This window comes from Engraulis encrasicolus, chromosome 8 (genome assembly GCF_034702125.1).
Source record: "Engraulis encrasicolus isolate BLACKSEA-1 chromosome 8, IST_EnEncr_1.0, whole genome shotgun sequence".
Lineage (NCBI taxonomy): Eukaryota > Metazoa > Chordata > Actinopteri > Clupeiformes > Engraulidae > Engraulis > Engraulis encrasicolus.
In genome coordinates, this window is record NC_085864.1 from 21,095,191 (window position 1) to 21,111,225 (window position 16,035).

General features: G+C 43.0%; 1 protein-coding gene across 1 annotated transcript; it reads left to right on the forward strand.

The window, feature by feature from the left end:
• Positions 1 to 141: 141 nt before the first annotated feature.
• Positions 142 to 5,384, forward strand: gemin4 (gem (nuclear organelle) associated protein 4). Its single transcript, XM_063204352.1, has 2 exons — positions 142 to 368; positions 2,038 to 5,384. Exons 1-2 carry the CDS (start codon positions 359 to 361, stop codon positions 5,262 to 5,264), a joined length of 3,237 nt encoding a protein of 1,078 aa, XP_063060422.1. The 5' UTR covers positions 142 to 358; the 3' UTR covers positions 5,265 to 5,384.
• Positions 5,385 to 16,035: the final 10,651 nt, after the last annotated feature.

Here is a 16,035-nt window from a genome sequence, read left to right on the forward strand (position 1 = left end):
TACTGTGGCAAAGAAACTTCTGCATTAAAGATACTGTCGATACTGTCACCATACTGTATGTCAAACATGAAGCAAACAAAAAATCCAGAGGGTGGCAGCACACATGCAACGTTGAACTGCGATGAACTGGAAGCTCTCTTTATGGCAGACTCGTTGATTGGAAACGTCACTTCCGAGTTTCATGCACGAGGAAGTGCGGGAGAAAACATGAAATAAGTTTAGGGGGAATTATATTCTTTCAAGAAACCCAGCAGATTCTGTGTAGCTCTGTGAAGGTCTTTTTCTAGAACTATAGCGTTTGCATTTTGGCTGTGAAGGTTTGTTGTTATAATCACCCTGCTCAAATTCACATACAGCCATGCGTGAAGGTACGATCATCGTTTACATGCTGTGTCAAAATACTGTTGGTGTTGCTTTATTTGACACACTTCTTTATGTCATGTCTTCAAATGCAATCTATGGTTGATATTTTCAGCTGATTTATTTGATCCCAGCACCCAGCTCGTGTTAGTTTATGATGCTAGTTGTATAGGTTTTGTGTAATCCTCAATTAATCCATTCCTGAAAGCATACACCCCCGGAGTTGTGTGCTCGTGGTGCTGAGCCCTATCTCACGTCTTTCGTAAAGTTTTCACGAAAAAAATGGGGAAAATTCTAGAGCAAAATCTACAAAGGACGTGGTGCATTCACGTTATTGCCCGTGTTTCGTGGTTGAGGGTTGTGGTGCTGCAGACACCACAGCAGATTACTTGGGCTAAGCTTACATTTTATGCCACTCGTAACATCTGTTACAGGGGGTAACCTAAGACCGTAGCCTGATAAACCAGCCTAATGTTCATACAGAGTCTGTTATTGGATAGTAGTTTGTGTTACAAGGCATTATTTATGATAACCATTGGAATGTTAGTTCTGCCACTGGCTGTGAGATGTGCTGCAGAGAAACTGCTATAGGGTCATTCCACGCCAAATCAACAGGAGCCCGTGCTCTTAGGTCTCAAAACATTCTGAAAATATTACTGAGTGTACCCATGGTACTTAAGAGAAACACTGTTACTTTATTTGAATGTAAGATGTATACTCTCCATGTTACAGCCAATTTCACTGGGGGAGGGGGGGTGCCCATTTTGTTCACACTCTTTTTTTTGTCAAAGTTCACAAGCCCGTAGCTCAAGAACTAAACCATGTAGGAAGCTCACATTTGGCATGCTGGTACATAGATAGGAAAGGTGTGTTGCAAAACTGTCAGTTTTGGTCTGTATGATCCTGCATCGTCATAGCATTCCCTCAAAGATGATACAAATTGTACTGGAGTTTTTGGCTGTGCTCTGTTTAGGCCTTCAGAAGACATATTTGTGCCCAACATAGCTTCTTGATTTTTTCCCCTTGTAGAGACAAGTTGGAACACTCTCATAAAAAGCTAAACCCAAAATGATTTGTCAGACTTTTGAGGTCTTCTGGTCAAACACTGATGGGGTTTCCTTTCTATTTATAGCTTTTTAAGAGAGTGTTCCTACTTGTCTCTACAGGGGGGAAAAATCAAGAAGCTATGTTGGGCACAAATATTTCTTCTGAAGGCCTAAACAGAGCACAGCCAAAAACTCCAGTACAATTTGTATCATCTTTGAGGGAATGCTATGACTATGCAGGATCATACAGACCAAAACTGACAGTTTTGCAACAAACTATTCCTATCTATGTACCAGCATGCCAAATTTGAGCTTCCTACATGGTTTAGTTCTTGAGCTACGGGCTTGTGAACTTTGACAAAAAAAAGTGTGAACAAAATGGGCACCCCCCTCCCCCAGTAAAATTGGCTGTAACACAGAGAGTATACATCTTACATTCAAATAAATGTACAGTGTTTCTCTTAAGTACCATGGGTACACTTGGTAATATTTTCAGAATTTTTTGAGACCTAAGTGCGCGGGCTCCTGTTGATTTGGCGTGGAATGACCCTATATATATTTCACTAAAACTTTGTTCAAGACCGTGGCCTACTCGTGTTATATAACCGATGCAATGTCTTTATGATTGCAGATCCCTGGCTGAAAGGGGAAATGGTGGCCATTCTTCAGGGTGGATTCTTGCTGGCAAACAAACTCTGTGAGGCGGCGTCTCTTGATGCTGCAAAAAAGGAAGAGTGGGGCACCGTCGGCCGCCCCATAATCGACTCCATCAAAGAAGTGTGTGGCCAAGGACACAGCGAGAGCGACAAACAGACCTACTGGGGGAAGAGAGTACTGTGCATCATCTGGAGCAAGCTTCTGGAGAAAGAGAGAGCAAAAGATGTCGAAACAAGCTGGAAGGAAAACGAGCTGTTCTCTGTCCTCAGCCAGCTACCGGACGTAAACCGAACAGTGCTTTTTGAGGTGATCAAGTCTATGGACTTCTGTAAACTGTACATGGAGCTGCTTTTGTGTCTTCCACCAAACGACTTGTGCGTGGAGGTGGAGCGTCTGGTTGAGTACGTCAGCAAGGACACCTCTGCTGAGGACGTGCGTCTCCTGATGGAAGTGTGGAGAGGGCTGTGGAGAGGCGACTGGGGAGGAACTGGGGAGACCTTCAGTAGCATCTTTACAGAGCAGTTCAGTGACACGCAGTCCCAACCCTCCAAAAGAACAAAGCTGGACCCAGACACTTTGTCCTCTAGCGACAGTGCCATGGCTCATTTATTTCGGGCTGTGAGGGAAATCAAAGATGTCATGAATTCCCCGGACGAATGCTGCCTCGCGCTCTCCAACTGCCTTGACTCCCTTTACTCCTCATACGTTTTACAATGTCGGGTCAAACTCTCTGCTCGAGAAAAACTGGAGAGGCTGTCGGTGGAGGTTGCGCGCAGAAAAGAGTGCAACTCCACCGAGAGGTTCGACCTGGTGAAGGCAATTTGTGAGGCTCAGAAAGACCTGGCAGCTGTCGAGACGCCGTCAAAAGTTAAGCCAGCTGGACTGACTCTCACCAAGGCTGTCGAGACCATTCTTTGCCTTCTACAGGTTTGGGAGGATAAAGGACTGCTGAAAGCCGGCGAGAACTTCGATCACTGTAGGAACACAGTGGCACTTAGCCACAGCATACACAGAGTGCTTCTGTCTTTGGAAAATTACCCGGCACAGGAAACTGAACTGAAGGAGACTATAAATAGACTCAAAAATGCCTTGAAGAAAATATCAGAGTTTTTGATTGTCAATGAGCCAACAAAAAAGTCCTCTGAAATGGCATCTATCGCTATGGCCGTCATTGACAACCGTCTGGAGGGGTTTCAGCTGTTTGCGCCGTTGTTTGTTGCTGAGTTCAGCTGGGCTCTCGATGGCAGTGAATGGATCAGTTGTCTTGAGAGAAACAAAACTGTGTTCAAACAAAGAGAACTTTTAATGAAGTTAGTTTCCATTCTCATTGCCAAATGCCAAACAGACGAAGACACCCAGCACTGCAAGCGCCTCAAAGACCTTCTCGTTGTGCTTTTCTGTGAACTGTCAATGTCAGACAAGAATGATGCTCTAGGTGACATGATTAAGCTTTCTACAAAGGGGCTGCACGGGCATCTACCACAGGCTTTAACGGCAGGATTTAGTGAGGAGCTTAATTTGGCATTCAACCGCACCATCCAGGGAGGAGCAAAGAGTAACCTTGACTCGGCCGCCTCGGCCATAGCCCGTGTCGCCTTTCAAAACCCTGAGGCCACGCTGCGTCAGTGCTGCCAGCTCGCAGTGGTGAATCTGGGAGCTCACGTCCACCTTTCCAAAATCCTGAAACGGCTCCCTGGTCTGGGTGCTCAGCAACCAATCAGCGGGGAGAGGGGGAAGTCCGGCGGTGAGAGCTTGCTATGCCGCTGCATGCAGGACATCGTCGCAGACAGACTGTCGTCTTCTCAAGAGCAAGAGCAGTTCCTCCAGTTCCTGGTGGCCCTGATGGAACCCCCTAGTGGTGACTTGGGGAAAGGCTTTGTCTCGCCCCATGAAATATTTCAGGCCTTCATCCTGCCGTGCCTCGCCCGCCCGAGATCACACCCCTTCAGCCTGGAGCTGTGCTTGAGGCTCCTCCAGTCCACTCTGCTTCTGAAACCTCCGAGTGATGGGTCCACTCATTGGATCATGGGCTGCTCACCTTTCCCTCTCCTTTACTGCCTCTGCCAGCTACTGAGCAACAGCAGCAGATGCTGGGAAAATGACGATGACGACGACACCTCAGAAGCTGCGCACGTGTCCATGGAGGCCAAAGAGGTTCTCACTTCTGTCATAGGCACATTGAGTGAAGCGGTGGGCGAGGAGGTGACGGCTTCCCCCAGCACCTGGTCCAGAGCCCTCTTCTGGCTCTACAGCAAAGTGGAGGCCCTCGAGTGGACTGTGCGTTTTCATCTGAAGGCGTTGTGGGGAGATCACTTCAAGAACGAGGTGCCCAGTGCTCTGCTGGAGGTGTGCGAGTTGCCAGAGCAAGAGTGGTCTGGCACGAAGCTGGCTCAGTACGGACAGGGAACGGGGCTTGTGGCGTGGCTGGAGTGCTGCGCTCTATCCGATCCCATTCAGAAGACGATGCTGGACCACTTGTCTCTGGACGTAGAGTCACCGGACACTGTCGGCATGTTCAGCAAAGGCCTGCTGGTGGCTCTGTCTCAGACGCTGCCCTGGTGCACTCTCGGGGAGTGGGCGAGAATCGTGCGAGCGGTGAAGCAGCTCCTGTTGTCCGGACGACTGCACGTGCCTTACTCCCTGGAGTACGTGGAGTTCCTGCCTCTGCTGGACTTGCGGGCGTTTGCCTACGAGCTGCGGATGTCTGTGCTGCTGCTGCGCGTGTTCCAGCTGCTCTGCGGCGCCAGCTGTGCCGACTGGCTTCCTCCGCCGGGCTGGGCGCACGTGGCCCGACTGTACGCCAGCACCGTCAGGGAGGCCCTGGACTCGCTCAGAACCAAAGTCCAAGCGGATGTCCCAAAGTCTGGCGGAGAGGGTGTCCAAACTGGCAACAACCAATTGGAAGCCTCGAGGCCTGGTGGAGAGGGAGGTACACAGGAGGGACTGTTTGTTCTGAGCCAGCTGTTCTGCCACGTCATGCACGTGCAGGTGATGACGCCAGGGGGTCAGACCGAGCCTCTGTTCCTGTGTGCGCTGGAGATTCTGACCATTTACGAGGCGATTCAGGGAGCAACCACACATTCCAAAATGGCCTCATCTGTTGAGAGCGAGAACACAAGGCACTTTCTCAAAACCATCACAGATAACCTACACAATGAGCACATGAAATCTGTCCTCCAGCAGAAGATTGCCCAGCTTTAATGGAATGTTTTAATGGAATGTTAATGGGTTTTTTTTTTCATTTTGGTGGGCTGTTTTATTTTCCACTGACCATTTCATTATCTGTAGAGTTTTTGCTCGGAGGGGACAAATAAACACAAATGTTTGCAAAAAGGCTTAATTATTTTTATTTTTTAAAAATACACGTACTATCATGAGCTTTGGTGGCTTGGTTCACTGTTTAAGACACAGTAGCATTAAAGTGCTAAGACAATAAATAGTAATTCGAGTTGAAAGGTTTAATGCAGGGGTGTCAAACATACGGCCCGCGGGCCGCATCCGGCCCGCCAGAGGGTTCCATCTTTCCAAAATTTTTTTTTTTTTTTCAATGAAATAACCGAAATGCGCAATTACGCCCCTCGGGACAAAATCGAGACCTGCATGACATTAACCCAATGGTCCCTCTGTTATACTGTATATGTAGTAAAGTGCACATCACACTTCTATTATAAATGGTGAATTTGTACTGTAACAGGCATTTGATAAAGCTCATATATTATAGACCTCATATATAGAGATAAAATGTTAACACTTCTTATTCGTATTGTATTGGTATTGGTTGTAATTAAATAATAAATATAATTGGATTTGTATTGGTTCCTATTAAGCTGAAACTGGAAACGGGATGTTAGAATGCGTGAAAATGCAGGAAATTACATCTAAGAAATACAAAATTTTGCTGGGGGAAACCCCCACACCCCCTGCCGAAATGAACTGTCCCATACTTAATTAATTTACGGTTGGCCATGAATGAATGAAGTCAAGAAAATTTTGCATAGGATTATCAGTATTGCATTGCTTTCTACATATTCAACACACTTAAAACGTGATAGTACTGAACACTAATCCTCTGCTTTACGTTTTTTTTTGCGATGATGTTACTAATGCGGCCCGCTTGAGGTCCACATGGGTTGTATGCGGCCCCCGGACCAAAATGAGTTTGACACCCCTGGTTTAATGGCTTATGACTTGGGAAAACCACTACCTAAGTGGCCAGTGAGCAAAAATGTTATCACACCCTGAACACCAAAAGCAGTAGAGTCGCCTGTGATGTACTTTTTAAGGTCAATGAACAATTAGTTGATTTCATGGTGTTAACATAAAAAAACAGTAATGTTTCTCCAAGACTTAAGTTAAGTTGTTGTGTTGTGTCATTCACAAAGTTTATAATGTCCAAATCTGCATACTTTTAAAGTATCATCTCAATGTGCACAGTGATTTAATAATTTGCAAAACACCCACCACGGGGAAGCACTTGGGATTTACAAAATATGAAAGCTGTCTCACAGAGGGAATTGTTATGTTGGAATGTTACACTGTGTAACTCCTAAATGGGAAAACGCATAACCACACACAGTACAATGAGAGAGATAGGAAGAGACTTGTTTAGCATGAAAGCATGCCCAGAGCATGCATGTGTTTGTGAACTCATCGTGGCTTGGACGAGCTTACAGCACCACATTGTGTTGTAAAGCAGAATAGAGTAACACAGTTTTTCTCTCTCGTTTTGGTGCATTTCCTGAATTACAATTTGCTAAAGATCAAGGCATTTCTCAAAACAGTTTGAACAACAGAGTGGTTTACCTGCGAAATGGTTCATCAGTCAGAAGCAAGTTTTTGTGTCAATGTCTCAGCACCATTAATCATTGTGTCAAAGTGTATGGACAAGATTTGAATTGTATGTACTAAACTGATTTATCCTCTTGACAATTGAATACTTATCTTCAGAGGCTTTTATGTCAAGTGTGATTTATGTTTGATGGCGATAAATATGAAGCAGAGGGGTGAGGAACCTTTTTCATTTGAAGGGCCATTTCAAATTTTATAAAATCCTCAAAGCGCTGTACTATGAAGACAAACAAGGATTACCCCCCATGCCAAAATCTAATTGTTGTCAACATGTCATCTGGAATACAACTATTCATGTGTTGGGGGAATTTATGACAGTGATGTGAAGTAGGACCAAAGGTTTCTAGCATCATTTAGAAGGTTAGATTTCCACTTAGACATAAAATGATAAAACTTGTGCAGTGTTGCCCTGTGAGGTAGGTGGATGTAATTCATCACTCAGACCAGAGTCCACCTTTCTGCTCACATGTTTTCTTTGAAATGAAGTTTCATTTAGTTAATAGTTTCATGGCAAGTGTCCAAACAGGTTTTCTTCATAACTAACGTGACACAAAAGGCCAAGATTAGGCAGGAACATTGTGTTAGTGTCTGTGTGCATGCATGGTCAGAGTCACAGTTTACTGATGCCCTTTTTATTTACTATAATAATTACTGGTAATTTAATGAACAGTTGAATTCATTGTTATACTAAAAACACAGCTAACTTCCCTTTCCAATGTTTCTCATTCTCTGTACTCATATGGCAAATGAGAGACTTCTGTGAAATCACATGACTTTTTATGCTAACTTAGATGGTGTGACATTCCTAAAGCATCGCCTCTCTTCTGTGTATTTATAAAAACCCTGTGCTTCAAGTTTGAAACCTGCTTGAACTGGATCTAAAGATCACAAGATTAACATGAGAAGGACAAGCCTATGCCAGTGACAATGCCATGTGCATTCCACACTGATAAAGCATGACTAGTTTTCTTGCTGGTAGTGATCTGAGCAAGGCAGCTGGCTATCAGTCAATCATTTGCTGTCTTTCCCCCATTAAAATTTTGTTCATATGACTCATATCGCTACTAGCAAGAAAACCTTATTCGTGCTGTCATCACCAGCGTATAATGCATGAGATTGTCATTACATTACATTACATTGCATTTGGCAGACGCTTTATAACCAAAACAACGTACAAACAAGGACATAATCATAGCCAACATCACTAGCAGATACAATGAGCACAGGAAATATAGCATACAGAACAAGTGAAGATGCAAAGAAGGGCTAGGTTTTTTTTTTTTTTTTACACACACACACACACACACACACACACACACACACACACACACACACACACACACACACACACACACACACACACACACACACACACAAACACACATTATGTCAAGAGTCTGACCTGGGGCTAGGGCAGCTCAAGCATTAGTCTAGAGTCACGAAAGATAAGAGTCTTTATGCTTCTTGAAGGCTGCAAGAGATGTGCTAGGTCTTGCTGCCTTTGGAAGACCATTCCACTTGGGAACAACAACAGAGAACAGTCTTGACTGGGAGTACTGTACCTAGAGCGAGGAGATGGCAGAGCCAGGCTGTTTGTGCTGGAGGAGCGCAGTTCTCTTCCAGCAACATAAGGCTTTAGTAAGTCCTTCAGATAAACTTGGGCCGTGCGATGGTTTTGTAGGCAAGGGTCAAGGCCTTGTGCTTGATCGGGGCGGCGATCGGCAGCCAGTGGAACTCAGTGAATAGAGGAGTAACATGGGTCCTTACCTATCTACTTATATTCTCTATTTCGTCTTCTTGCTATTCTTTCTTGTTTTTGTCTGTCTTTTCTACTTCACTTTTTATTTATTTATATATTTGTATTATTATTACTATTATTATTATTATTATTATTATTATTATTATTATTATTATTATTATCATTCTAAAGTTGATTTATTTGCTTCTAAAATATGGGTTGTTGTCCCATTTTAGCACCCATCCTCTTGTGTGCTTGGGTTGTTGTCCCATTTCAGCACCCATCCTATTGTGTGCTTTAACCCATTGTGTCCTGGAGCGACATATACGCTGCATTCAGGTTCTTGAGATTGGAGCTGTTTTATTACAAATGTGGGAAGAGCTGAATGAACACATTCGAATACAAAATAAAAGTTCTAGCTTTTAAATGCAACTTATTTCATGTTATTATGTGCTTCGTAGGGTGAGATATTTAGGTTTTAATAGGGAGAGGGCATGTTTTCTCAAAAAGGGCTTAGACTAAAATGGGTTACCTGCATGACAGACTACTTCACGTTTTTTTTTCTGTAAAATATCTCAATAAACGTCTGAGTTCATTGTTCCACTGATTATAGCAAACTGACAAGGGCCTGAGGCACCAACTTACACCCCCCCCCCCAAAAAAAAGGCCAGATTACTTTTTTTATCTTCAAGATGTTTTTTGAGTGAGAGAATTTGAGTGGAAACAGTAATACAGTATTCCCACTATACTTTTTACATCATATTGCACATGACCCCAAAATGACGTTTCAGTTCTAGGTAGTAGTTCGCTGGCAAGGCCTCTAGAGCCATCCTGAAGTTGGTTATCATATATTTGTATAAACTACATGACGGTTTGGAGTGTGTAGTATACAAATATGCTTGGAGGGTGTAGTATAAACATATCCTATTTGCATAGCAGTGGTTCGCTTGGCAAAACAGGTTTGGAGTCATTGTCATTCTGCATCCAAAATACTGCTGTGCTGTGCTGGACTGTAAATTGACTTATGCCTGGCAAATTATACTGACTATTCAGAAGACAAATATTTATTATTTCAGTAGGGGAGATTTTCATGCACACTCTGGGTACCAATTGAGGAGCGTTACAATTCCACAGTGTACTTCAGCAGTTTTGCAAGCAGTTAAATAAACTCTTACGGCAAAAGAGGATCCAGCCCAGTGCTAGCAAGGTTTATCTAATGAAGTAGCAGGTGAATGTGCATGTTGTTCATGTGTGCACTGTGCATTTTCCCTGATGAAACATAGTTTTGTCTTCGGAATGGTCTGTATACAGTGAAAGGATCAAGTCAATTTGTACAGTCACGCCAGGGCCGGCCCGCGGTATGAGCAAACTATGTGATGGCTTAGGGCCCCCACAGGGGGGGGAGCCCAGATTACATTCAGTTTAGGGCCCCATGGAGGCTTGGGCCAGCCCTGAGTCACGCCCAGCAGGTGGGATTCTAATCAGCAACGCTCTGATCAAAGGTCCATCTCCATAAACACTAGGCCATGACTGCCCCATGTGCTGTTATGTGTTGTACATGGCAGTTAAAAAAAAAAAACATAATACTGTAACATGGCTGCTATTTAAATGTATGAATGTAACTGTTGGTCCAACTCTCTACCTTGACAGTGCAGACTCAGTGACTAGTACTCAGTTTGATCTTCTGAGGGTCTGTGCTATGATGGTGTGGTATTGACATGGGTACATAGTAGCAGGGCATCAGCAAAGCCATTACATCTACTGTGACAACTGGGGTAATGGAGTACTATGCTCAGCATGGTCTCCTACTGCATTGTACTGTACTACTCTACTGTAGTCTGCTGTACTGTTCTCTACCCTACTGTACTCAACTATACTGTACTGTACAGTACTGTACCACACTATCAGGGCCGTCGTTAGGCCTATTTTAGGAGGGCTTTACACCCCCCCCCCCACATTAGTATTAGCCCCCCTTTAACGATTTTGAAAAAAAAAAAACATTTAAAAAAAAATAATTAAGTTCAAGTTAATCTGAATACAAGTTTATGGTTGCTTATTTATTGTTTAATGCCACTTAATCAATATCCACAATATCCTACTGCACAGCAATAAAAGCAGGGTGCACAGCAATATGTTATGGGGTGGGGACAGGTAGAGGATTGTGCTTTGTGACTAACAACACCTCGAGAAAAGTGTAATTACTTACACGGATGAAATCTTCAGACCCAAAGTACCAATTTTCACTCACAATACCCGTGTAATAAATTAATTTGACATTGTCTTGAAATTATAGTTGAGCTTTAATATTTGTCTGAACAGTTTGAAAACACACATGAACTGATTAAAATGGCTACTAATGGAGTAAAAATGACCAAATATCTGCCGGGGATGCGTAGTTTTCCCAGTAAGGAACCTGTATGAATGAATCGCTTCCTGACCACTGCTTCTCCTGGAGACGCGCAGTTAGTACTGTACGTAACTCCTTAAAGTTCCTAGTCCTTGTGTAAATTATGCTCTTGGCATTTTAATCTAATCATTTTAACTTCCGTACATAATATTCATCAGTTGAAACATTTTGAAATGTTTTTTTTTAGCTTACATATAAGGAATGTTCATTAAAATGTGAATTAAAAAAAACACTAACTAGTGTTTAAAAATCGGTATGGTGCTCTTAAAATAATCATTCAAGAAGACGCTTTCGCACACCTCTGTAGGTGGGCAGATGCATAGGATATTATCCCAGTGGGGTTGTCATTCAAGTGTAAAGAAATCCTGCATTCCACCAATAAACTTTAATACAACATGAAGAAGGTCGGATGACCGAAACAATGTATTAAAGTTTGTTGGTGGAATGGACAGTGTGCGGGATTTCTTTGCTCTTAAAATAATGAATTCATAGACAAAACCTTAGCAGGTGAGCTCTTCATCTGGGGCTAATCCCCCCCTGTCTCTCAAACCTAGTAACGGGCCTGCGCACTATACTGTACTGTACTGAACTGTACTCTACTGTACCGCACTGTAGGTCTACTGTACTATCCTCTACTCTACTCTTCTCTTCTCTACTGCTGCAAGCTTGGGTTTGTGGATGTGTCACACTGTACACCTGGGAAATGAGCTGCAATTGCTCAGTTGGAACACCAACACACATGAATAGCCTACAGCACATGAATGCATGCTGCTTCATCTTTGACACTGTGGTGTTATAGCAGCAGTATGAGGTTGATTACTCATGCTAGCTTTGCACTTCTCTGTTGGTATTGTCCCCCACACTTCCTTTGCAATATGTGAAGGGCTTTTACATTTATTTTTATTTTTTTTGAACTTTATTGGGCTTTTACATTTTGCTATAAATCACGATACCTTAAGGCCTCTAGTACCAGATGCAACAGAGCCCTGCTTTGTGTAGTGTGTTCAGCATATGGTGCCTGCTGAAACAACTAGCCTACCCAAGAAGACTATTCCAAGATTATCTTTAGGCTCAAGGTCTGTACTACATGTTAGACCTGGTGGTTTTCCTACAATATGGACAAGTGTGTGTGTGTGTGTGTGTGTGTGTGTGTGCGTGTGCGCGTGCGCGCACACACACTTTCTCACATGAACCCCGGACAATTGGTGTCACACGGCAGGCTCCAGAGCTGGTGTGTGAAAGCACTTTGAGCCAACTGTACAGTATAGTTGTGATATTGTGATATATATATACATAGGCCTATTACTATTGCTATTGCTATTCACAAAGGTGAAGATAGAGGTGCTGTCTGGGGACACCAGATGAATCATTATACAAAAACAAGACCTCCAAATGAAGCCATCTCAAAAGACCTGGGTACAGGATGGAGGTCATGGAGGACGATATTCAGGTAGAAGAAACATTGAATTCTCCAGAGGAACACTAAGTAAAAGTTTAAAAAGTACTTTTAATCAGGAGGCGCTTTTTTGGCGCAGCGCGCTAAGCCCCCCACATTTGGGTGATATGTCAGGCTATAAAGATGCAGTTTATGGACTTAGGAGGACTGGGAAGGCAGCAAAGACCCGTTATAGAGTGGAAGCTGACTTCCAGGCTGGTGATCCTGCCAGCGTCTGGAAGGGCCTTCGGATCATGACTGATCTAAAATCCAAGCCCAGCTCCATTGATAGCACTGAGCTCTCTTTTGCTGATGAGTTAATAGGCGAGTACATTTAGGGTTTAACCCCAAAAAAATTGATACAAAAGGTTTTTTTATGGATTCTATTACTATTGGACCTGCTAAATGACATACTAAAAATCTAGTAAAATCTGACTTTGGGAAATTAGTTTTTTTCAACATGGCTGCCATAGGCTTATTATAAGGGTCAAGAGACACTCCAGGTGAATAGGCCAAAAAATGTAGCTTGCCGATATCACCATGAAACTTAATCCGGTGATTACTCACATATTTGTGAGAAAAAAATGTATTGCAAGTTTTCTGAAATGTTATGTTTTAATATGGTAATTGGACTATATCTAATTAAATATGCATTAAATTTCAAAATGCAAAACCTCAAAATCTGAAAAAGCCAAGCTCAAAATTACTCTTTTATTTAGTTTCTAGTAAGCCAGAAGATATCTACAGAAGAGATTATGGACATCTCTTTTTGTTTTGTAGTGAATCTAAAAATCTTTGTGCAGACACACCAGCTAGCATTTTTTTTTCCAAAACATGATTATTTAACATCTCTCTTAGATAAATAATTGAGTTTTATGTGTCTCAAGTTCTTCCAGAAATTCTTTGAGTCTGGTGGTATCATTGTTAGCATGTATCAAGAGCAAGGTCAGCTGTCCTCAAATCATAGCCTCTCCACAGAGGTGTCCTAAGGGGTGGTGCTGGGACTCCTAGTTGCCATGTACACCACATCACTGGGCCATGTTATCTGTTCTCACAGCTTCTCATACTACTGTTACACCGATGAAGCACAGTTACATTGTGCCAGATGACTCCACGGTCACACACATTTCCGCTTGCCTCTCTGAACTATCCACAAGTATGAAGGAATGCAACCTTCAGTTGAGCCTCGCTCAAATGCACTGCTGGTGATCCTAGCCAAAGATTTAGGTTTCCATGATATCGAGCTCAATATGGATTCTGCTACTGTTGCCTCAAATAAGGCCACAAGAAATCTAGGTGTCATTGTTGATGACCATCTATCATTCTCTGACCACATAGCCTCAGCTTCCCAGTCATGTCCTCTTTCTCATGCCCTAATTGAATACAAGGCCCTGACCCTTGCCTATGACGCTACAACAGGCCCTACTCTGGCTTACCTGAAAGCTATGCTAAAGCCCTATGTCCTTTCAGGACATTGTCTGTCTCCAGTACCAACCGTTTCACCTTGCCCTCTACTTACACATGTAGTGGCTCCTGTCTATTCAGTTCAGCTGCTGAAAGACCCAAAATACCTAGTGACACCATGATTCATCACTGATGATGTGCCCTGACAAACAGCACATGGGTATTATCATAGCAGTAGTGTCTTTATCCACCCAAACAGCACTCCAAACAAACAGATCCTGAAAACATGTTAGTTCATGCCAATGTAATTATCATGTAGTAACCTTTATTTTTAAAAACTTTGATCTTGAAAATGACACCTTTCCTGAAGTCAGATTTTCCTAGATTTTTAGTATGTTATTAAAGACACTTAGAGGTAACAAAATCAGTTGAAAAACCTTTTGTATCAATTTTTTTGGGGTTAGGTCTTTTTTTTTGCATAGATGTACTCGCCTATAAACACTTTTTATGCACGTTTCGACCTTGGATTCGGTTGCAACTCTTGGTTTTTGTTTTTTATTTTCTTCAGTCACCGATAACCACGTGCAGGATATTTACAGTATACATTTTAAAAACAGAAAATAAACTGACTCGATGGTCAAAATAAAGAGAATGTACAAAAATGCACAGGATTTCTAAAATCCAGAAAAATGATCAATGCGAAATCAAAAATTAAAGTTAGCTAGATACAGCAATAACAAAATGACAATAGTAACTTGCAAAGCAAAAATGTCTCATACACTGAGAATAAGGCGCCTACCATACACAGGTGCTATCAGAGCAATAGAGCTCTTCAGCGTTGACGTCAACTTGTATGCGGCGTTTGGACTACCGGTTCCATGGCGATTTTTTACATTGCAAAACACCATAGAGATTCAGGTTTGGCAAAAATATAAGTTGCACGGCAACAACGAACATTAGCGTGTCCCCGCATCCCTTTCTCATTAGTGGAACGGATCGTATCATCATGTTGGTGTATTCACATGTTAAATCATGACGATTATAATTCAATATTGCTAACCCCTTTCTGATCATTAAAACTTCCGAACTACATACTTTCCTTTGGTTGCCATGGGTACAACCTTCCGCACGTACATGCCGTTAGATACAGGCGCCGCTTCTGTAGTCGCCAAAAGCTTCCGGGTTTAGCATATGGACGCAACATCGTATTTATGTCGAAGTTTGACACAAAATGATCAACCATGTCATACCTACAGCCTATTTTTAACACCCTCGACAGTTTGCGGGGGTTCGCTAAGCGCGTGCTTGCACTCGGAGCTTATTTGAAATTTACCCCTATTCATTCCCAATGGAGGCCGGAAGCCGATACGAACCAGGAAGTCCTTAAATGCTAACATGAAAGACTACAATCTACTACATGCTTCCGCTTCTTCTTCTTCTTCTTCTTATGGGATTTTAATGGCGGACTGGACGCCTACAGGCGTATTGCCGCCACCTACGGGATAATAGAGCTCACTACAGTATATCGGCCTCATATTCTGGCATAGAGGCCAGAGGATTTTAAAAACTTGAGAAGACTGGTGGTAACTTTACAGTCCTTCAGTTGTAACAGGACGGGGATAGAAACAGTAGTAACACCAAGATCGGAGAGATCACTGAAAAGTACACGCCTAAATTGTCTATACTTTACACACAGTATTAAGACATGGGAAACTGTCTCAGGTACTCTACACACGTCACACAGCCCATCTTGATGTTTATGAATCAAGTGTAAATTAGAATTCAGGGCACAATGCCCTAATCTGAGACGTGTTAACACTACCTGCTGAGACCTAACTCCAGATACTGTACAGTGGGTACTTATAGACGGCTGAATTGCATACAAATGTCTCCCCTTTACCTCTCTGTCCCACTGGAGCTGCCATGACTGGAACACTTTTCCCATCAGTCTACTCCTTAATTCGGTTCGGCCAGGCCTGACTAGCAAGGAAACCTCATTGCTCTCTAGGCTTTCTTTGGCGCAGTGGTCAACAAGCTCGTTTCCCTCGACCCCCATGTGAGCTGGAACCCACAGGAATGAAATGTAGCAGCCTCTCTTGTACAGGTCATACAGCAGAAGGAGAATATCAGAGATTAAATC